A 23,157-nucleotide genomic window follows, 5' to 3' on the forward strand; every position below is an offset into this window, starting at 1 on the left:
CTTGCCCATCTCCCTCTTGATAAAGGCAGCTGTCACTCCCTCTGGGAACATTCTCACTCGGACTGCTGCCTCACGAGGCAGAAGAGGACTCCGCTGCCCCAGGCAGAACGCGGGAAGCCAGCGATTCACCCGCTAGCATCTGGGGACTCTTGCCCCTGCCCCAAATCACTTCTTTTCCCGCCTCTTCCCGGGAAGTACCCAGATCTCTTCCACTCTTCCTTAGAGCGGCCCAGGGAGATTCCGCCATCCAAGAACAAGGTGCGATCTGTGCAGGCCGGGCATCTACTCCGCGACTCTACAAAGCTGACGTTCAAGGCCGCGCGCGCGGGTCCTCGCCCCGCCCCGGTCCTGGTCCCGGCTCATTCATTCCTGGCCGGTCCCCACCTTCCACCCCGCGCCTCGCTCCAAGCGCTGCTCCCCCGAGCAATGTACCCTCAAGAGGGTTTTCTCGTTGGACTCTTCTTCACACCTCCACCGTACCCTTTTAAATCAAATAAAACCGTCGTCTGTCCCCCGCAGCTCCAAGGGGTTAAGCAGCTAGCTTTGCCGAGGAAAACCCTTCCCCTCCCCACCGTCCCGCACCCCGAGCCGAGCCACCAAGGCCGGGCGCCGGATCCCCGTCCCGGATGAGGGGCCACCCCCCGCGCGCGCCCGCTCCCCCGCGGGTCCGCAGAAGAGCCCCCTCACCCTTCGGTGGATGCCATGGTCTGGGAACGCCCCCTCCTCTTCGGCGCGGTCCGGCAGCGGCGGCGGCGGCGGGCGCGGGGCGAGCGGGTGCGGCGTGAGCGCCGGCGAGTGGCGGAGCGCGCTATTTAAGGGGGAGCGTCTCCCCGCCTCCCACCCCCCTCGCGGGTAAGCCCTTTAGCGCCTCAGCCCGCGCGGGAGGCTCCCGCGGGCGCTAAGCAGCGGCTCGACTCTTCTCCGCCCGCGTCCCGCCTCGGCGGCGCTCGGCGGGGCGCTCGTGGGGCTGGGGGTGGCTTCCCCGAGCCAGCGCCGCCCCCGGGCCGCCGGGCCGCCGCCACCTGCCTGTGCCGCGGGGCTCGAGGCGCGGCGAGGGGCCGAGCGCGGGCTGGAGGCGGGCGGCGGGGGGAGGTCGGGGAGGGGGTGTGCCGCGGCTGTGCAGGGGACTGTGTGCGTGCGTGCGCGCGTGTGCCGGTGTGTGCGCGCCGGGGGAGGCGGTGGCGGCCGCTGAGCCCTGGCTCGGCGCCGCCGGGGAGGGATTGCGAGATTTAGCCCCGCCGCAGCTGGGGATTTGCAGGCGATCCCTCTCTATTTTCGTCGAGAGCTGACATCACCCGCGCCGCGCCTCGGGAGACTCCTATAACTGCCGCCCCCTCGCCCCCCGTCCCCAGACGCGGTCCCCCCTCGGCTGTGCCTCCCCCACCACCCCACCCCGCCCCCCAGGCCTCTCGCCATAAATTAGCCAAATAAGAAAGGAGGCCCCGCTGGTCGCCGGGAAGGCCTGGGCAGCCGGTGGCAGGAGCCCAGGATCTAAGGAGTCGCTATTGTTCCCCCTCAAGCCATCGTGGCCCCGGGTCACCCCGCGCCGGGCGAAGCGCAGGCCGGAGCCCGGAGACCTGGGATGCCCCTCCGTCCTCGCCTCGCTGGAGCAGCCCCGGGCGCTCCCCCTCTCTCCCTGGCACGCTCGCTGCGGCGCCGCGCTCACCCGCACGCTAACCCTCACGGGCGACACACCCACCCCATCCTCCGGCGTCCCGGGTGCCGGGCCCAGCCGAACCCAGCTGCGCGCCCTCCCCCGCCGCGGCCCGAATAAATCTCTGGCCTTCAATTATTCATCGGGATTAATATTAATGCAGCTCCCGGGGGGCGGCGGGCGGGCGGGCGGAGTGCTGGGGAGGCCGTGGTCTTTTTTAAGCCTTGGGAGGTTGGCCGCGGGGGCGCTGGCTGGCAAGGCGTGGGGAGACTGCCCAGGCAAGCGGTGGGGGGACGCGTCTCCACCCACTCCTGCTCGCCTTCGCCTTCTGAGCCCCGGGGGCGGCGCACGGAGACAGATGGGCTCCGGCGAGGGAGGGTCGGAGAGCCTCCCCGCCGGCTTTGCATAATAATGACGAAATCCGTGCCGATTTTATTATCTTTGGGGCACAGCTCCACCACCTGCCGCACGCTGTGACTGTCGGGGAGGCAAAACCTCGCTTTTCTCCGTCTGGAAAATGGGACCAAAAATAACCCCTTTTGCAGGGCCGCGTTGAGAACTGAACAGGCTCTCTCTATAGAGAGATTTGCTCGGTGTAAACGCGCCCTGGAGATGGGAGCGGGGCTTAGCTTGTCGCTAGGAACCTGCCAGGCTCCTCAGGACGGGGTCGCGGAACCCCAGCACCTCGCTGCCTCCGCAGTTTCCTGCCCTGGGGGAGGTGCTCTTCAGTCCCGCGGCTCTGCGGACCCTTGTCAGACGCCAGGTGCGGCCGGCCACCTGGAATCTGTAGGGGTTCTTCCGGGGACCGGGCCAGGGTAGCGGAGTCCCGCAGACACCGCTGCTTGGTTGCATGCCAGGCACTGGTATGCCAGAGCTTGGGTCCGTTACCACCTGCCAGTGGAGTGATCCGGGACAAGTTCCTTAACTTCTCCTCATCCCCGTAAGCAGCCTGGGAGTAACAGTCCCCACCTCCCAGAGCTGAAAGAAGGAAATGAAATGTAAAAGATAGGCAAAGCGCTTTAAAGTCTGGGCTCCTAAAAACCCTCAAAGATTGTTCCGTTAAATCTAAGAGTCCCCAGAGGATGGTTTCTTGAGCACAGTATCCAAGGAGGAATAGGCAGATGAGAGAAATACCACGAAGAGAAGAAATGAACTAAATAGAAGTTAAATAAATAAGTATATCTCTGCTCAGCTCCTCGCTTCACCTCCCTTCGCAATATGAGTCCAAACATCTTCTTCCGTCCATACCTTGCTCCACATGTCCCTTTCCAAACTCTGCTCTCCTCTCTTCCTGCCTGCCCATCAGACCAACCAGATCTAGATCTTCATCAGCCTAGGACCCTTAACAACCCTTCTAATTTTGCATTTTCTTTTTAAAATTGCAATTATTAAATTCATGCATTGATCTGCATTCAGTTAAGGCAATCTGGTACATGTATTTAGAAATAATTTGCAGGTGAGGGGCTCCTGGGTAGCTCAGTCATTGGGTGGCTGCCTTCAGCTCAGGTCATGATCCCAGGGTCCTGGGATCCAGCCCCATATCATCCTCCCTGCTCAGCCAGGAATCTACTTCCCCCTTGGCCTGCTGCCCAGCAATCCCCCTTCCACTTGTGTTCACTCTCTCTCTCTGACAAATAAATAAAGTCTTTAATTTTTTTTTAATTAAAAAAAGCAGAACTTATAAAAACAGAGTAGAATAATGGTTACCAGGGGCTAAAGGGTGAGGGAATCCGGAAGATGTTATTTAAGGTACAAACTTGCAACCAGTAGATAAATAACCAAGAGATCTAAAGCACAGCAAAGTGATGATAGACAACAGGACTGTATTATAAATTCAAAGTTGCTAAGAGACTAAGTATAAATTATTTCCACCACAAAAAAAGAAATGATAATCATGTGACACGACAGAGGTGTGAGCTAATCCTAGGTGGTAATCATTTTGCAATATACAAATGTATCAAATTAACAAGTTGCGCACCTTAAACTTAAACAGTGTTATGGGTCAATTATACCTCAATAAAAATAAACTTGAAAACCCACTCTCATGGGTTTTCAGTGTTAAGGACCTAGAATGCACCTGAATAAGCAAGCATGGCCAAATTCCATGGGAAAAGTGGTTCCAACTTCTCTATATGTGACCATGTTTGGGAACCCTGCCATCCCATTCCACACTGGAGGCACAATTGCCTTCAGATGCTCTTGGAGACAAGGCCTATTAAATCATGTGGAACATGGCACAGATGATTCTGGATAATAACCATTAGCTAGGAGGAACAAACACTCTTTCCTCGCTCTGGAGAGCCCTTACCAACATTCCCATCAGGTCTTCATTTTTTTAAAGCAAACTAGAGCCATGGTTTCCAACACGGGCCGTCCATAAGAAAGCACTGAGAGAGCCCTTTAGAACATAACCACACTTAGGCCAACTGAGATTTGGGTCCCATCAGCCTGCAGTGGGGCCTTAACTGGTATTTTAAAGAAAAAAAAAAAAAAAACTTCCCCAGGTGATTGACTACCGTAGCTGCTGGCCTAGAGATGATTCAACAATATGGCGCCCAGAAGCAGTTGGAGGTCATTGGTGTTTTAGCCTTTGGAAAGACAAAACCAAGGAAGCCATGATACAAGGGGACCCACCTCTCTTCACATACAGGGAATTAAAAAATCTATCCCGGCAAACACAGAGCTCTCTTCTTAGGTTCTGCACGCAGGGAACACCGAGAGTGAGCCACTCTACCACACTACCTCAGTGCTAGATGAGAACTCAACTCTGGGTCCAGTGGACCCACATTAAATACTGCCCTGAACCCATGTTAGACTCAGGTACTTTAGGCTGAACACTTTGGGTACTTAGTTTCTCCACCTAAAAGCTGGAGAACGTAATAATACCCCCTCAGGATTGCTGTGGGAGTAAATGGGATAATATGTTGGAAATGCTTAGCACTAAGCTTGGCGCATCTTGGGTGCTCAGGAAAGGGTCAGCCTTCACACATGGGAGCAGCGGTGTGCACAGCGTACTGCAGAGCTCCCTTGAAACCTAGCCTCTGCTAAGCCACCTGAAGTCTGATCCCATAGAGTCCGCTGTCCTCACAACAAGTCTGTTGAGAAGCCATCATGGTTGTCTTTCAAGTCTGCTAGCCAGCAGCATGAAGTTGATAGAGACTTAATAGATCAGAAAAAGCTCAACCCTACAAGCTAGCAGGAACTTTTTGAATTTTCTAGCTTCTCTGTCTCCTCTAGGGACTCCATGGTTACAACTAAAGCAGAAGGCATAGGATGCTCTGAGGTTTGCACATAGATTTTTCTTTCTCAGATCTAGCTCAAGAGTTCTCAAATATGACTTGAATAAGAACTACTCTGCAGGGCTGAACACACACACACACACATGAACACACACACACACGAACACACACAAAATACACTGTACCCTACTCTGATAGGTGACTGAAAGACTTGTAAAGTTAATTTTTACCATAAGGGATTTTGCTTCTTTTTGCCTTATCGATTGGTTACCTAAGGTCTAACCCAAGCTATGAGAAGTGACTTACCACGGTTGAATCAAGGTAGTGTCTCGGAACCGCACAGTATTCGTGGTATTACCCTACCCACTTACTGAGTCCTTGCTGTATCTTCAAAGTACCATACTATGTATAACCTCATTTCACCCTTTAAATGACCCCCTACAGAAGATATTATTATTAACCCCCTTTTACAGAGGAAAAGACTGAGAGCAACAGAGTTTGAGGAGGATGCCCAATGTTACATAGATAGTGAGTGGTCATATCAGTCAAGGTATTAGCCAGAATAAGGTGGCATATTCAAATTAAGTAGAGTGTAATAAAGGGACTATGTAGAAGGATACGAGAAGGGTGTCGGGAAACTCCAAAGGATAGCGCGGGTCCCCTGGACTGGTAACAGTAGAGCACTATTATCTGCCTTCATCCTGAAGGTGACTGGAACCTAAAGGGGAGTGCCGAATGCAGGACAGCACCTTTGCTGCCACAGCCACCTGCTGGAAGGGGACCTGGGAATAACTGACTTGATCCCCCTTCCCTCCTGTTCTTCCCTCCCCTCTGGGTCCCCCTATCCTATTGGCCAAAGGTGGAAGCTGGAAAGCACACTGAAGCATCTCCAGACACAGTCCTTGAAGCCTAGCCTCTGGGGGGAGCACAGCAGGACCGAGGAAGTTGGAAGATGGATCCCCAGGACCAATGGCTGAAGCTGGGGAGAGCAGGGAGGTGAGTTTAGGGAATCTTCCTGCAGAACCTCGCTTTTAATCTCTCTGCAGCGCTGTTTGTGTTAATAACAGTGCCATCGTTATTGGGACAGGCTGCCCCCTTGACATGCAGGGACCTCCCAACTCAGGGGACCTTCCAGTGGAGAAGACTCAGCTACCTTTGGCTTAAAAAGTCCCCAGATGGCCTCAAAGCTTCCCGTCCTAACTTCCACAATTTTCAACATTCTTCTGCAGTCGTTACATCGTTATTGGAGCTTCGTTGCACCAAAGGAGGGATAAAGGCTCCCCCTTCTTCTATTAGGTTCTCCCAAGGGATGCATTTCCCATCTTGGTTCTCTTTCAGATTGCTTGAGATTGGCTACTGCATCTCAGTGTAGGGTGAGGGGTAGGGGAGGCTCTTAATAGAGGGAAAAAAAGAAAAAAAAAGTCCTACACCATTTTCCCATAAAAGGCTGTAAATAAGCCCATTCCCTCTCATGATGACAACAGAGGAGAAATGTTCCAATGTTCAAAGTTTATCAGAAGAAAGTGACCTAGAGAGAAAAATAGCAGCCAAGTGACCCGGGGGGGGGTTGCCCCCTCCAAAAGGGACGGCCATTTAGTAATGCCTGAGAAATCTAAATACGACTTTTGTTCCCTGAATGCAATGACCATTTCATCAGACATGCTCTTAAAGATTATTGATGTCCCCTAGAACTCAGGAATGAGAAAACCACCCACCATCATCTCCTTAGCTGAGCCGTCCACTGCTAGGGCTCTTTGCAACGTCACAAAGAGCGAACCAATTTGCCTTCTTGGGTGCCACGCAGTTGTTCTGGTAAAGCACGGGTGGGTGCTGCATCAGGCAGGCCCGTGTTAAAGCCCAGCTCCTCCCCACGTGGCACCAAGTGGGCCACCTCAGCCTTTGGAGACCGAACTCCCTCATCTGTAGAATAGAAGCCATTCTTACAGCAGCAATGACTGTATCTATAAAGCAGATGTCACACGCTGAAGGAACACACTGTCTGCCCCATGCTTTCCTCAATTTCCTAAGCTGCACGTCTGGATCTGTCCTTTAAAACTCTGGCCTAATAATTGGGGTGGCTGGATGGCAGTCAGTTAAGCCTCTGACGTCAGCTCAGGTCATGATCTCAGGGTGCTGGGGTGGAGCTCCGTGTCATGTAGGACTCCGGGCTCCAGGCTCAGTGGGAAGTCTGCTTGTCCCGCTCTCTCTCCCTCTGCCCCTCCCCTGCCCCCCACTCTCTCTCAAATAAATCTTTTTAAAAAAATAAATAAAAAACAAAGCTTTGGCCTGTTAATTAAGACTACAAGACTAGACACCTTTAGGTTAAGGAATTTTTTTTAAAAGATTTTATTTATTTATTTTAAAGAGAGAGAGAATGTAGCAGAGAAGGGGCAGAGGAGAAGGGAGAGGGAACGGGTGAGAATCCTAAGCAGGCTTTATGTTCAGGACAGAGCCCAACACCAGGCTTAGTCTCATGACCCCGAGACCACAACTTGAGCTAAAACCAAGACTCAGGGAAATCAAGAATCAGACTGAGCCACCCAGGTGCTCCAAAGGTTAGGTTAAGTTTAAAAAAAAAAAAAAAAAAAAAAAAAATATATATATATATATATATATATATATATAATATGCATAACACAGAGGGTATACCAGGGGGCCTTTCATCCAGATAATTAATGTGGGTATGCTGACTTTTCAAATTTGTGAGCTATTTTTAGGATGAATGAAAATTATCGTATAATATTCCTATTTTAGAGGAATGATAGTATTCTCAACAGCATTAGAGAAACTAGAGAAGCCTGACATGAAATTGAACATGAAAAGATGTTGGAAAGAGAAGGGGGCTTAGAGAGGTAACCAACGGGTAGGAAGAGAACTTTCCCTTGGCAGAGAATGCCCTAGATCCGTGTATTAAGAATGCTGAGGTGGGGGCACCTGAGTGGCTCAGTCCGTTACGTGTTTCAGTCTTCATGGGTCGGTGTAGGCCACCATCTCAGGGTCATGAAATTGAGCCCGGTGTCAGGCTTTGTACTGAACTTGGAACCTGTTTAAGATACTTACGCTCCTCCTTCTGCCCCTCCCCCCACTTGCTGTCTCTCTTTCTCTCTAAAAGAAAATGCTGAGGGGGTCACAGCAGAAGCTAGAGTGTAGCCTTCAGAATTAGATTGACCTGGGAACCACTTGTCTGTGTTTGGAGCAGTGAACTTCAAGTTGAATTCATCATTTCTCTTGCTATCTTGAATGACGTTGAGTAAATCACTTAATCCTCCAGAATGGGGTGGAGATGAACCCTCCCCCCACCACCGGGCTTGGAGGAAAACCCAGGGAGGTAACTTTCCAGAAAGCACCCCGCACTGTTCCTGGCACACGGCAATAGGTAATAGGTACTGTCCGCTGCTCTCCTCACTCAAAGGTGGTTGATAGCAGCGACCCTTTGCATCCAGGGACACAGCACAGAGACAAATGAGCCTGCCTGTGGTTCTGTTTGTCCCACTGTGGTCATTGAGGAGAGAAGAAAGGAAATCACTCATCTCCCCGGTGTTGGAGCAGTACGAACACACGTTGAGTTCATTCACTCTTTTCTCATTAACACACATTAGCCCAAGAGGAGGGAGTTCTATTTTTACTCGCTCTTTACGCTGATGAGAAAGAGATGTTACTTCATAGAAATCTCAATTCAGACTGAGAATTTGGTCTAAATATAATCCATTCTTGAGGCAGAAACCATCTCATTAAGTAGAGAGCTCGGGAAGACGGAAACGATTGTTAGCTACACTTATTTCCTGATGGATTCTAATGGGAGGAACGTGACTTCATTCTGTGTTCATGGTATGGATGAAAGAGGAAAGGAGACAATGGGGAGGAATGAACTGTGAGTTCTTGGTATATCATTGCAGTACTTCAGCATCTCCTAGCACAACATGGCTGGAGGTTAAATGTCAGTGTTGGCGCAAATTCTTTACGCCCACCATGAAAACCATAAAAATCTAAATTAGAGTGCCTGTCTCATTTTTAGTAGCTTGCTCCTATATACAGTGGAAGTACCTTCTGAGAATGATTCCTGGTGTTTTCATTTCCACCCCCCAGTTTCTTCTAATCATGGCTAAAAATGCCAGTTACGCATCTTTCCTTTTGTTCCGCTGGGATATTTTACAGTATTCCATAGTGACATCCTTCTGCGGTGCAAAGGGTAGAGAGAAAACTGTTTATTTTCGGGTGATTTCTCTGCTTGACACCAGCTCACTGTGGTTAAATGCAAAATGGTTTGGCTAAAGGGCTCAATCAAGGACCCAAGTCAGGCTCCCGTGACCTCAGAAAATCCAGTGATGGGATTAGTTCTATTTTCTCTATTCACGTCTATATGAAATTGCATGATTATTCTGAGAGAGGCTTTGTATCAAATCCCAAAAGTATCTTTCTTATAAAGCTATTTTCCTTACTAAAAGAACGAGAGACAGCAACTAGGAAATTACTTCTAAATTGAGATTATAGATTCAGAGATCTTTTTTTTTTAAATCAAAGTCTGAATTATGCCTTTGCATAAGATGGGTACATTAGAAGCCGCCCAATTCACTTGGAGGTTTCATTTCTTAGCACGTGGAGTTGTTTTATGTGTAACACACACTGTTCTTTGCAAATGGGGAGTAATGATGTCCTTTCTTTCTTTTTGGTCTGGAATTACCTTTTCCTAGAAACCATAAATTCAGGAACAGAACACTGTGGGTTTTTTTCCTCTGAGATTTCAATTTCTAATATTATTCTTCACCTAAGAAAGTTATTCCCTAATTTTATCTACTACTTTTTTTTTCTTTGTTGACAACACTCTCCCTCAGACCCAGTCCACAAGCATCTGCATAAACACTCAGCGAATCGGAATACAAATGGGAAGTGAGCCCTAAAAAACTCTGCCATTGAGACCGTCTTCTTAAAATGTGGGGCCTCCTTGCCACATCCGGGCAGAGCCTGCCAAGGAGAGCAAGCTCTCCTGCCAAGAAAAGCAAAGAGAAACCACAAATTGCTACCAAACCACTCCAAAATGTTCTCGTCTTTCCAACAGCCCTGAAAAGATAAACTTCCCCAAGCCCTAGGGATCCAAACTATTTCACTCAAAATTTTCACAGGATGCTAAAGAAGGAGAAAAATACAAGGCAGGCGGGAGAGAAATCTCAAGTCAAAGTGTCTCCCTTCTTTGCGTCCTGCATCGGCCGTCAGCCGTCTGTTACCTCCCCTCCATTTACGATCATTCTCTATTAGAACAATATGTGATTGTGTCAGAGCAATGACACTCAAGGTCTTCCTGTCCAGGTTAGAAGTGCAGTGGAAAAACCCCAAGTCAAAGCCAAAGGCTTCACTTGACGGGTTGATGACCTCACTAATAATTGCTAGTGCACATGTAGGAATTCACAGGGTTTGACACACATGGGGCATCCTGGCCGTGCCCACTCGCCTCGTCCCCCAAGTCCTCCAGGTGGCCAGGGACCATGGGACTCCACCTCCAGCTTCACACTGTACCATCCTCCTCCTCAGGCTTTCTGATCTGCAGCCTTCCTGGTTTCTAGAATTGCCTCAAACCTGCCAGGAAGCCTGCTTCACAACACCTCTGCACATGCTCTTCTCCCTATCTGAAATGCTCTTCTCTATGCCCGCCCCCCAACTGGTAGTTAACCCAGGCAGGCACGTTTTGACCCCACCCTCCAGATTAGATCAGCCCCCCCTTGCCATATGGTCTTACAGCACCCCGTATTCTCCTTCCTAGTCCTTACCATGATTTCTCATTTCTGGGGTCACATGACTGAGGGCAAACACTGAGCCTGTTTTGTCTGCCTTTAGCATTTCAGTCCTTCACCCATAGTAAGCACTCTACTAATTTTTGCGTTTGAACGAATGACAGGCAGGTGGAAAATCAATGAACTCACAATTTTTTATTGAATTCAGGTTGGAAGAGATTTTATCGACTAAAATTCTGAGATAGGATGTAAATGTGGAAGGCCCATGAAGTTTAGAGTAGGTGATGAATTTGACAACATGAAAATTCTGAAATCCCAAAAAACCATAAAGATTCCTACCCATCCAGTGGAGCCCGGTCCCTTTTAATAAATCCAGCCCCTCTGTCCCACTCTGTCCCAACACACACACATACTCACATGCAGATGGGAAAAGTAAAAAAAAAAAAAAAAAACACCATAAGCTCCAGCATTTTGTCTTGGAAATGTATCCAGATACCTCCCACTTACACAATCCCATCCGCCCTTGTTCTCAACCTTTGCGGTTCCTCTAACCCAAGCCCTGTTTGTCTTTGCCCACCCTTTCCTGCAATCAACCCCACTCGAAGATTATCAAACTTATTTCCACATGCTGGGATTCTAAGACTTCTCCTCTCGGACCCTTGTACGTTTTTTGTTTTTGTTTTGGTTTTTTTTGTTGTTTTTTTTTCCGGACGGGTTCCTAGATCTCCAATCTCCTGCTCGTGAAGAACAACAAAACAACGACCGTAACATCAGCCAACGTCGACAGAGTGCAGTGGGTCGGACACTATCTTACATGCTGCATTCACGGACGCATCATCCTCACATCTTGTCACTCCCCTTTACAGACGAGGCAACTGCAGGAGACAGATGGAGCATCACGCTCAAGGTCATAGCGTGCAACTTGTCAGAACTGGAATTAGACCTCAGGCTGCGTCTTCTAACCGCTGCCTCTGTCCGTACATCCAACCGGATGGGACTTTCTAGGATTCCACTTCTACCCTTTCCCTCCTGGAGATAGGACCGTGAGCTTGATATTTGCCAATGGGCAATAAGAAGCCCAATTATTAAACATTAGCATTTGAGATTCACCACCAATGGACTTCACCTTGACTGCCCTTGCCTTGGCTGGCCAACCTCACCCTTCTTTGTAATAAAGGGCTCATGTTGGGAAATAATTGGCCCTTCTCCAGGCCATCCCTCTCCATGCTTAAACTTATGTACTTGCCAAGTTCTTTCTGTACTTAGAACATCCTACTTCCTTCCCATCCACCACTCCAAAGATTCAGCTGAGGGGCTGAGAACCCTGTGAAGGACAGGGTAACTGGAAATGCTGGCCAGCATGGATTGCCCCTTGGTCTCAGTCCCCGTGGGAGTTTATGTGAGAGGATACAGTGTGCGCCGACCAGTCAGTTCACTTGATGTATAAGCCTGGCTGCTCCTAAGGAAGGTAAGAGTCTTGCCCAAGTTGTACAGACTTTACTTCCATTTGATGTATCATATAAATGTCATCATAGGATATACAAAATTTAAGATCTATAGGATTTAGGCAAGACTCCTTCTTTTATACGTAGAAATATATATGTGATTATATACATTTTTTTTTCAACGATCTCCAGCCGGAGATCACCAACAACACATCAACAGTTAAGCAAGTCAGACTTAACTACTTTTTGACATATAAGAGAATGTAGATATCACGGGGATCTCTGGGGTGTATCACCAGAATAGTGTCAGAAGGATTTGGGCTTCTCTTAGGTGATTTGGGGAATGTTTCAAGGAAGTAGGGTTTTGTTCTCAATTGGGTCCTATCAGTAAGCAGACACAATTCTGGAATGGCTACCACAATAAACCTTATCCAAAAGGAAGGAAGACCAGCTCAAGGCTAAAACTGTAATTGGCAGAAGCAGCGGTCGTACGTATTAACTGGAGGGAATACTTGGTATTTCGGGAGTTTGTATGGTGACCTTCCTTTTGTCTGTCCCTAGACAAGATGATGTGGTCTTTTTGGTATCCTGATCATCACAATCACAGATGATCTTGACGGCTATTGGCGTTTTGTGAAATTAGTGACCTTCAACAGAAGAGCACCACAGCCTAGCTGCAAGTACCAGGCCAGCTCCTCAAGGCCTCGCCAATAGAACATTCCATGTTGGAGGCTGTGTGTGCGTAAAAGACAATAGAACAACTGTAAAAGGAATTAGAACCAAACTATTCTGGATGAATCAGGAGTCCTTTCAGGCTCCCCTCCCCCCCCATGCATTCTGAGTCAACAAACATTTGCCTGGCAGGCATATTCCACGACTTGCGATGGCTTTTGTTCTAGCTCAACTTAGGGGAAGCTGGAACTCTGCAGAATTCCCTTCCTTGTGTGATTGCAGTGAGGGCTGGTATCAGAGAAACTTATGTGATATTTGAAGAGGGGAGTGGAGCAGCTACCTCCCACGCTCTGAAAGGTGGTAGCCTACAAGTAACTGGGACAGTTTGTATACATTGTCACTGATCCCCCAGCTTGCCTTGCCGGGGAGGGACAGCACCCAGGCCAGCAGCTCCTCTAGCACGTGCTGGAAATCCTCTTCCGTCTTCTCCAAGTGTCCTGAAGCAGGTGTGTGTGCAGCTACGTGCAAGGGGTGCCAGCTTCTCCTGAAGGTCATTGAGATGGGGGACAGCAAGGGAACACATGGTCTCAGCTTGTCCTTGCTTTGTCAACTTCCCATCCAGCTTTCTGGCCCTATTGACTTAGTTTCAACACCACATGCATGGGCAACAGCCTCCACAGACTTGCTCACCACGGCCCACAGCTGTATATGGTTGGGAATTGATGGTCCAGGTAGGGGATCCAGGAATCATAGACACCAGCTCTAAGTTTAAGCCACATGCCCTGCTCAGGGCTTTACATGACACCTCACTGGATCATCCCAGTTATCACAAAAAACAGGTTTTATTATGTCAGCGTAACAGTTGGTGAAAATGAGGTAGTGATGTTAGGTCACTCGCCCAAGGTCATTCAGAAAAGGAATTGAAAAGCAGAAATTTAGGAGCGCCTGGGTGGCTCAGTGGGTTAAGCATCTGCCTTTGCCTCAGGTCATTATCTGAGATTCCTGGGATCGAGTCCTGCATAGGGCTCCTAGCTCAGCAGGGAGTCTGCTTCTCCCTCTGCCTCTGCCCATCCTCCTGCTTGTTCTCTCTCTCTCTCTCTCAAAATAAATAAAATCTTTAAAAAGAAAAGAAAAAAATCTTAATTCAGATCTTTTTGCTCCAACTTCTGCTATGCTTCTCAAGATCCAAGTTTTCTAGGCTTAGAGAAAAGAAGAAAAAAATCTTTGAGCAATCTAGTCAAACCCAGTATTTGTTGAACACAATACTCTAGCCCCAGTTAAAGTCTCAGATGACTAAAACCCCGTGCCAACCTCAGCTCCCTAATTCCTGGTCCACTGAATCTGGGAGAAAATAAATACTGCCTGTTCTAACCCACAAGCATTAGATGTTTGTTACTCAGAAGTCAGTAACTAGTACATTGCTCTAAGATTAAGCCATGAGACAGGAGGTGGGTACAGACTATGGAAAGCCCCAAGAAAGCCTGAAAGAAACATAAAATACCAGAAACTGTCTCCTGCTTCTGGGGACTAAGTAAAGACACAGAGATGGCAAGGCAGGTTGGAAGACAAATGTGTCCTAACCTCCTGTGTTGGGGTTAAAGACCAAGAGGTCAAAATGTTCTCTAAGATGCTGAGAAGGAGTAGCGTTCCTGCTTGGCCGTATAGGAGGTGAATGTCTTCCAGGGTTCCTTGTCCCAGCCCTGGGCTCTCAGCCCTCATGAAGGGCAGATAAGACCGAGATGTTCCCGCAAAGCCCCAGAGGGAGGAGAGGGAGGTCACCGAGAGTCTGGCTGGGTGGCTGCCAGAGATGCAAACCAGGGTCCAAGGGAGTCACCCCCACTTCTCAGGAGTGCCAGTGTCAGCCGGGGGTGAGGAGGAGCCGCACCAGAGGGAGGACTGCTGGGCTCCAGGGAAGCGGAGAGAACACAGTGCAAGTGTCAGTGGTTGCAGCCACAGTACCCAAGGTCAGTGTCAGCAGAATGGCCAGGAATCGGAAAGACCCACCACACACGCCCAAGAAGCCAGCAGGCCCTTGGGAATCCTATTGTGTTCCCGGGCTTAAAGTCCCCCAGCCTCCCCAGCACCATCTGGGAGGCAGGAGACTGGCCAAGAGAGCAGAGAAGAAAGGATAAAAGAGTGAGTCTCCCCCCTACCCCCTGACCCCCAAAGTGAATGTTCCTGAACAGATCGCTTCGGGGTCTGGATTTGAATTCATTTTTTTGCCTTCACTATCCAGGGGGAGCCAGATGGGGCTGGAAAGGAAAATCCCATCAGTTACAGAAACCAGGGAAGCTTCCATTTCTTGGCATATCTCAATCTAGTGTGAGTAAGGAGGAGATGACGATTCAGAGGCCGTGAAAACATGTCATCAAGATAGAGGTTCAAAGCTGAGTTTTGTGCTAGATTGAGAACATGAGAACCAGAGGGGACACTGGCAATCATCGAATCCTTGGTATTTTCCTCTGTTTGTGCCTTATCTGATGGTCTCCCTTGTCGTTTCTCCTCCAGCCCATAACCCAGCACAATCAGGGGCGGGTATTAAAAAGACGGCATCAGTTTTGCCATATGCACTGTTTGGAAACGACAACTTGATCTATTCTAAAGGGCCGTCACCAAGCCACTGCCCTGAGAAGCAGCATGTACGAATCAGAACAACAGTCCGTTTGTTCTGTAGGTCAGAAGCCAACCCTCATTTTATTAAAATATATACAGGGGATTGACAGAACGACCACGCTTTACTGCAGCAATGTACACAGAAGCCAAGGCCGCACCCGAGCTCTGGTGTCCTGGGCGGTCCCACAGGCGGCTCCTTGGAATGTGATCAGGCTAGAGTCTTGGAAGAGACTTCCTGAATCTCAGACTTCTTGGCCACACCTCTCGACCAGAGCTGGCCATGACATTGACACCACGGAAGAGAAGGCGGGCAAGGCCACGGGGCTGGTGGAATGGGGACCACTGCTTTGCTATTTGCATAGTCTCTTTGGAGGGAACTCAGTTCTTGCTAGCAGCCCTGCTGTCTTCCGAATGGTCTCAGCAGCCAAGGTCGCAGTGGCCTCCCAGAAGGTGAGCTCTGCTCCCTCTCCACTGAGTTTCAATCCTGAAGTCAGAAGCCCTGGCCCAGCCAAGTTCACGGGCAGAGTCAAGCTTCAGGCCCACACGGCCTCGTGCCACACACATCTGGATGGGACAGACGCCCGAACAGCGTCTCCCCGGGCCCGAGGCTCACTTCATGTTTCTCTCGATCCAGTCTTTAAAAGGCAGGACCTTGCTGAAGGCCGTGTACAGGCTGTGGCCGCAGTCCCTGTCATAGCTCCAGCTGACCAGCCCCACCAGATGCCAGCGTGGCTCGGGGGACGCCCGTCCGGGGAAGGCCACGGCGGCGATGCCTCCCGTCTCTGCTGTGCAGATATCAGAGGGGGCGGCGGGATCCCGGGTGGCACAGAACATGTTGTCCGTGACGCTCACGGGGATGCCGTGTTCCTCGTGCTGCTCCTCACACAGCAGCGGGTCCACGACCCTGACCCCCCCTGAGCGCAGCGTGTCGTTCTTGAAGCCAGGGCTTCTTGCGTCGGCCAGCACGTTCCAGCCGGCCACGGTGATGCGGGTCTCCTGGAAGGAGGCACTCAGGTCCCGTGGGGCCGCCAGGCAGATGGGCTGGACGCGGGTGCTGACGCGAGCCTTGTCCAGGAGCTTCAGGATGGCGATGTCCGTGTCCAGCAGGATGGGGTCGTAGTTGGGATGCAGAATGACTGCGGAAATCTACAAATGCAAGAGACGGACGGCAGTGGTGAGCCCTCCACCACACAGGGAATAAGAGGCAAGCCCTGGGGCTCAATTACCGGGACAAAGTGTCTTGGGGACAGCTACAAAGATTTGGAGAGACTTTGCTTCAGGGATCATAGAAAATAACGGCTTTATTTGGGGGATTGTGGAGTGAAATGCCCACTGCCGCCTGGCAGATGGTGTTAACTAAGTGGGGTGGCAGATGGGGCTGCTGAGAATAGGGGTGCCTAGCCCATCCGAAGTGGGTAGTGGCCACTGGGCTCCGCTGGCCACTGCCAGGCCAAGAGGGGGCCGACTTTCTGACTTTCTCAAAAAAGAGATTCCAGATCTTCATCTGAACCTCCTGATTTTTAAATGTTGGCAAATAACTGGTTAAAAAAAAAATGTGTGCTAGCATTATGCAAACACAAGCCCCTAAAAGACTACCAGATTGCAACCTCTGGCTCCAGGTAAACAAAGCCACACCCAGAATGTTCCACAAGACTTTTCCACTGTCTTTGCTGATTGTCCCAACCCTTGCTGATCATTGTCTTTGATGGGGGCCTCTAGGAGCTCACATGTATGATACAGTCTAACATTTTTATGCGCAGGTTCTATTACTTCAAGTATATTTGGGTACATTTCCTCAGGGCTTCTTTTGTGTCAAACTAATCACAATATGCTGGTCTGTCTCTTCACTGGCCTGTGGACTCTTCAGGGCAAAGACCGTGCCTTTTTCTATGCCTTACTCAGTTTTGTATCCATTCCTGTGAATGGCATTCTGTGGGAGCTCAACAATGAGCAGAGAGATGGACAGATGGGTGGACAGAGAGAGAGGAGGGTGGGTAGGTGGACGGAGGAGAGAGGGGGAGGGAGATAGGCAGAGAAGACAGAGGAATATTAAAGATTGCTTAGGAGTATCTTGGATAAAACCTTTCTAAGTCCTCAAAGCCTACCTTGTACAATGCCCTAAACAGAATAGGAGATTAACTTTTGATGACCACAGTGATAGATGATAAAATCTTATTTTGAAAACGAAAGGAAAAAAAGACTCCGTAGTCTTTCTAGATGTGCCTTTCTAGTATGTATGTGAAATACTGGGCGCCTGCTCCCTGCCAGGCTCTGGACTGGGTGCTAATGTGCTAAGGCGTCAGGACGGAAGCAGCCACTGCCCCTACCCTGCCACTGACACCCCTCCCCCTGCCCCCCGGAGTTTGCTGAGCCAACACCTGGTTTCCAGGTTACAGCCCTCTCTTACCCGTAAGTTCTGGATGGTCTTCTCATCTCGGTCATCATCCCGGTAGAATTTCCCTAGGACAACTTTGAGGTCTGCTGTCTTGATCATGGTGACCTTCCCCAGTTCGGTTACGCAGTGGGCAGCCACCACCACGGTGCGCTCATTCACCAGGGCGCCGCTGCAGACCAGGAACCACGTGTCCTTGTGCAGGCTGCCACCGTGTACCCCGCTGGCCCTCCTGTAGATGGCCGCCTGCCACGGCCAGCGCAGTCCCGGGCTCTTGGAAGCAGTGACGTTCTCTGTTTTCCCACAGACTGTGGAGAAACACCAGCTCAGTAAGATCAACTCGGACCTTTCCATGCAAAGGGGAATGTGTTGCGCAACCCAGAGAACACAGATTTGGAAAGGTGGGTCCACAGGTGTCGTGACCACTGTGTAGTCATCAGCCACCTTGACATGGTTGGCTATGAAGTCTGAAGTTAAGACGGAAGGCTTGGGATCCTAGGCTCTTCCTATCAGTAGGACCTTGGGCAAATTGCCAGATCTCTTAAAGCGTCAGTCTTCTTGCCTGCAAAATGGGTCTAATCATCGCATCTGTCTCATAGGGTTTTTGCGGAGACTGGATGAGGATCTATGCAAACAGACTTAAAATATGATGCCTATTGTGATAAACTTGACCACAAAGAATTAAGCCATACTGCTGTCCTTTGACAAAGTGGGTGGGGAAGGTAGAACTTGGTATGTGCAAGACCCTTTTCCAGAGTCCTCCACGCATTACTTTAGTCATTATCACCATAATCATATGGATGCTCAACACCACATCGCCTAATCAATAACTGCCTATTGAGTACCATGGGATGGTAAGCATGAAAACAGGCTCGGACAGGGTATCCAAGACCGCCTAAGTAGAAGTCTTCTGATGTCATTAACCCTTCCCCCACTTGGGGCTTCATTATGGTTCTCTCTCTCTGCCACTCCCCTGCATGGGGGCTCTCTCTCTCTCTCTCTCTCTCTCTCAAATTAACACCTAAAATCTTTAAAAAAAATAAATAAAAAATAACGATCCACAAGGAAGTATGGCCCCTCCAAAAAAATTCATCAAAGACCTAAAGAGTCAGTTTCTCCTGAGTTAGAAGTCTGTGCCAAGGGAAGGAAGCTCCAGCTCTGGACTATCAGACATAACCAAGCTACGGAATTAGCTGGAGGCCCACTGGCCGAGGAAGCTTAGGACAGACGCCACCCCGGCCCCTGTCCCGGGAGGAGCCCTGACTCACTGGGGACACAGGATGGGGCTCGCCCGCTCCACTTCCCGGTCTTCAGGCACGTCCTGCGGCTGCTGCCCAGGCGGCGGTAGAAAGGCGAGAGGCACTCGTACTGGAGCTGGGTGTGCAGATGCTGGAACCCGGGCGGCAGGTCTCCAAAGGGAAGGGCGGGCTTCTTGGTGGGGGCTCCCTGCAGTTTCTGCTTGCTGAAGGATGCCGAGTAGAGCTGGTGTAAAGGCGTCTGCCTACATGGGGACCCAGGGCCCAGAGAGAGAGGGCAACAGACAGTCACCGTGGCCCTGTAGCGTACGTGCCAAGCCCTGGCAGACATCTGATCATGGCAGAAAAAAATACGGCTATCTCTCCTCTGCGGATCTCTGTACCTCCTGCCCCCACCCCTACTCCCCGTCCTGGCCATCTCTCTCTCTCTCTCTCTCTCTCTGAGGCACATGCGCACACACACTTCCCCTCTACCACCGAGTAAATTCTCTCGCGCCCCTCCACCTTCATTCCGTGCCTCTATTTCCATTTCTGGCATGCCTCCAGCTATCTAGGATTTTAACCAGGGAATACTATCCCACATAAGGGCTGCTGTCCCAGGGTAAGCGATACAGGCGTACAGAGAAAAATTAACTGTGATTTAAACAGGAAAGGAAATCCATCTGAAGCTGGGAGTCTTTTTTCTCCAGACATTATCATAATGGAGCAATATCACGAATTGACTTGAACTAAACTGTGTGGATACAGTAGCTTGATTTAGCAATCAGCGTCTGTAATTAGTACACCTCAGAGAGTAGGGCTTTCTCAGAGCACACTGATTGGCAGAAATTCAGAGCATTGTGTGTAAATGTGAAAAGGCCTTTCAAATGAGCACTGAAAGCTGAAGCCCCCAGAGACCCCTCCGGGATTCTTGGGGGAGACATACACCCCTTGGACAGCCTGCGTTCATTTTATATCAGCGCCTAACGACCACTAACTGAGAAGTTAGAATTCCTCTAGGAAACAATGTGTTCATCTCTGTTTAATGAATGGGGAAAGGAAGCCCGGAGGGGGAAGCGGGACTAGAGATGGGCACACAGGAAGCTTAAGATGGTCCTCAAGGCAGCACTTAACAATTAGGATTCACAACCTGGTGTCTCTACCGTGCCGTCTGATGTCATCGTAAGAAATCTATTTGATGAGTCTGTTCAGTGCTTCCCTCAGAGCAAACGTTCCATCCACATTGATTTCATTCAATGAATCTTTAGCTTGTGTTTATAACAAGGTCTGCGGTTCAAGGAGCTTCCGAACTGGCAAACCAGCTAGCTCATCTTTTGGTCCATCTGTTGAAAGACTACACTGCCTTTTGTGGTCCTTGGGTGACCAGGCTGCTGGAGATAGGTATATCCACATTCCAGCAGCCTGTCTTCCAGAAGGATCCTTAAAACCAAGTTATAGGCTTGCTTTTTCATCCATGTGAGCCACCTGGCATCTTATCACCTAGCCTCCCATTACAATTGCTTTAAAAATGCCCCTTTGGAGAACAGTGTGGAGATTCCTCAAGAAATTAAAAATAGAGCTTCCCTATGACCCTGCCATTGCACTACTGGGTATCTACCCCAAAGATACAGATGTAGTGAAAAGAAGGGCCATCTGTACCCCAATGTTTATAGCAGCAATGGCCACGGTCACCAAACTGTGGAAAGAACCAAGATGCCCTTCAATGGACGAATGGATAAGGAAGATGTGGTCCATATACACTATGGAGTATTATGCTTCCATCAGAAAGGACGAATACCCAACTTTTGTAGCAACACGGATGGGACTGGAAGAGATTATGCTGAGTGAAATCTGCCAAGCAGAGAGAGTCAATTATCATATGGTTTCACTTATTTGTGGAGCATAACCAATAGCATGGAGGACAAGGGGAGATGGAGAGGAGAAGGGAGTTGAGGGAAATTGGAAGGGGAGGTGAACCATGAGAGACTATGGACTCTGAAAAACAATCTGAGGGTTTTGAAGGGGCGGGGGGTGGGAGGTTGGGGGAACCAGATGGTGGGTATTAGAGAGGGCACGGATTGCATGGAGCACTGGGTGTGGTGCAAAAACAACGAATACTGTTACTGTTACTAAATTTATTTTTTAAATAAATTTAAAAAAATTTTTTTAAATGCAAAGTGCAGTGGTCTTTTAGTGGTTCAGGGGCTCCTCTACAAGATGTGTTGTTGGAAAGAACAGGTTCATCCCACTTAGTGAGGAGTCCAGCTCCAGGTAAATTATAAAGATCAGGAAAAGATGGAATTTGTATTCCACTGTCACTGTTCCCAAGGAAATGCCCTGCCTGAAATGGGAGGAACAGAGATAGAAGGACATATCCAAGGGAAAGGTAAGAGATTGATGAATATCCTGCTTTAGGAGTATTTCAGGTCACTTGGCTGGGGTCGGTTCTAATCACTGGGATTCATTGTGACCATTCTTGAAAGCAAAAGCTGCTACTCACAGCTGTTCACTTGTGCAAGTGTTCTGCTGAAGCCTTTCCATTGGGCTGGGCAGCAGCTTAGTGCCTAAGACCCTGAACACTATGAAGATCCGGATTCGCATCCTGGATCTACAGTCCGCAATGTGATCTGGATGAGTTAATGAATTTCTCCAAGCCTCACTTTACCCATCTGTACTAAAATTGGTAAGAAACCCTACCAGGAAATGGCAATAATAGTACCTACCTCAGAGGCTGCAGGAAAGATTAAACGAGCAAACAGTTGCCAAGCACTCAGAGGAGGAACGGGCATGTAGCAAACACGTGGTAAGTGCTAGCTTGCTCCGCCTGCCGTATCTAATCCCTACAGCAATCCCCAGAGATGGGCGTTATCGGGATTGCCCTTAGTTTTCAAAAGAGGAGACTAAAGGCTTAGCAAGATCAAGAACTTGCCAAAGAATACTAAATACAGTGCTTAAGAGAGCCCACTCCCGGTCTCGAGCCATTATTTGTCAAACCCGTTCATTCATTCATTCATTCATTCATTCACTGTTTGGGGTGGTTGTGTTTTTGGGGGGGGGTGACTCCTCTGCAGCAAGCATTGCTCTTGGCCCCGAACTTGAACATGAACAAAACAGAAAACGTTCCTGCACTTATAACTTTTACACATTTATTTTGGTGAGGTTAGGTAGAGATAGAAATTGAACAACAACAAAAACCCGTAGGTAAGACGACAGGTAGGGCTGAGAGCGAATCTGAGACCTAAAGCTCACCAAATACGAGAGCCCAGAAGACAGCTCTGCAGTCAGCATCGGGTGGAATTACTGTCCTTCCTTTTATTGATCGATTCTCTGAGGTTGATGATGGCTTTGTTTTTTATATGAAGTGTAAAAGGAGAAAACATTAACCGGTACTACAACATTTGGGGGTGGTTCTTGTTTTCCAAAGGATGGTCAGAAAAGGTCTCTCTGCCAGGCAGACACTGAGCAGGGAGCAGACAGAGCGAGGCTTTAAACCTCCCGGACATGCAGCGGAAGTGGGGTCTGGACAGAAGGGCCAAGGCTCTGAAGCAGCGTTGTGGGGGGAAGGGGAGGGGACAAGTTGGTCCGCCTGTGGGGCCAGAGTAGAGGGTGAGGAAGAGAGAAGTAGGAGATGAGGTGAGAATAGTTTCTTCTACAAAATGAGGAGAGAAGACATAGAACTGGGCCAATTCTCTGCCCCCACAGTGGTCCCCACCTCTGTCTTCCCAGGAGGAAGTCTGGGCAGGCATATCTGAGGGCTCTCCTCCCTCATCAGAGGTAGTCATTTGTCTCTAGTTCTTGGGGTCAGCGACCTGCCTCATCTGGTTGATTACCACCAACATCTTCCTGAGCCATAGCTGATTGCACGGGGCAGGAAGGCCATCTCCCTAGAAGCTGCCCTAGTAAACACAGAGCAATTTCAGGAAGACTCAAGTGTTAAAACCCGGTTCCTCAAGGATCATCTTCAAGTCTCGAGTCCCACCAGCCACCTACTTTCCCACGATCCCGTGAACCGTGTCCATGTTTCAGCAGTTGCTACCTCTTGGCCAAAGGCAGCTGGCTCATCAGCCTCTCTCTAACAGGCCCTATTCTTTCATGAGCAGTCAGCACTGAGTGTCCCTAAGAAACCCCGGACTGTCTTTGGCCAAACACAAGTGGGGGAAAAGGGGTGGGAGGGGACACAC

At 49.6% G+C, this 23,157-nt stretch overlaps 2 protein-coding genes across 5 annotated transcripts in view; both read right to left on the bottom strand.

Annotated features, from left to right (window-relative positions):
• Positions 1 to 1,732, bottom strand: part of SLC1A2 (solute carrier family 1 member 2) — a 139,492-nt gene extending 137,760 nt beyond the window's left edge. The window contains exon 1 of one of the 2 annotated variants that reach the window (XM_044259084.1): positions 1,700 to 1,732. In XM_044259084.1, coding sequence (XP_044115019.1) covers positions 1,700 to 1,704 — 5 coding nt within the window. In that variant the 5' untranslated portion in view covers positions 1,705 to 1,732. Of the gene's footprint in view, positions 1 to 687; positions 761 to 1,699 lie in introns of those variants that run through there. The other variant, XM_044259083.1, reaches the window with a different exon arrangement.
• Positions 1,733 to 15,407: 13,675 nt separating this feature from the next.
• Positions 15,408 to 23,157, bottom strand: part of PAMR1 (peptidase domain containing associated with muscle regeneration 1) — a 155,041-nt gene continuing 147,291 nt past the window's right edge. For all 3 annotated transcript variants that reach the window (XM_044259088.1, XM_044259086.1, XM_044259087.1), the window contains exons 9-11: positions 19,010 to 19,242; positions 17,757 to 18,049; positions 15,408 to 16,495 (exon numbers count right to left, since the gene is read on the bottom strand). In XM_044259088.1, coding sequence (XP_044115023.1) covers positions 15,959 to 16,495; positions 17,757 to 18,049; positions 19,010 to 19,242 — 1,063 coding nt within the window. In that variant the 3' untranslated portion in view covers positions 15,408 to 15,958. The remainder of the gene's footprint in view (positions 16,496 to 17,756; positions 18,050 to 19,009; positions 19,243 to 23,157) is intronic.

This window comes from Neovison vison, chromosome 7 (genome assembly GCF_020171115.1).
Source record: "Neovison vison isolate M4711 chromosome 7, ASM_NN_V1, whole genome shotgun sequence".
Taxonomy (NCBI): Eukaryota; Metazoa; Chordata; class Mammalia; order Carnivora; family Mustelidae; genus Neogale; species Neogale vison.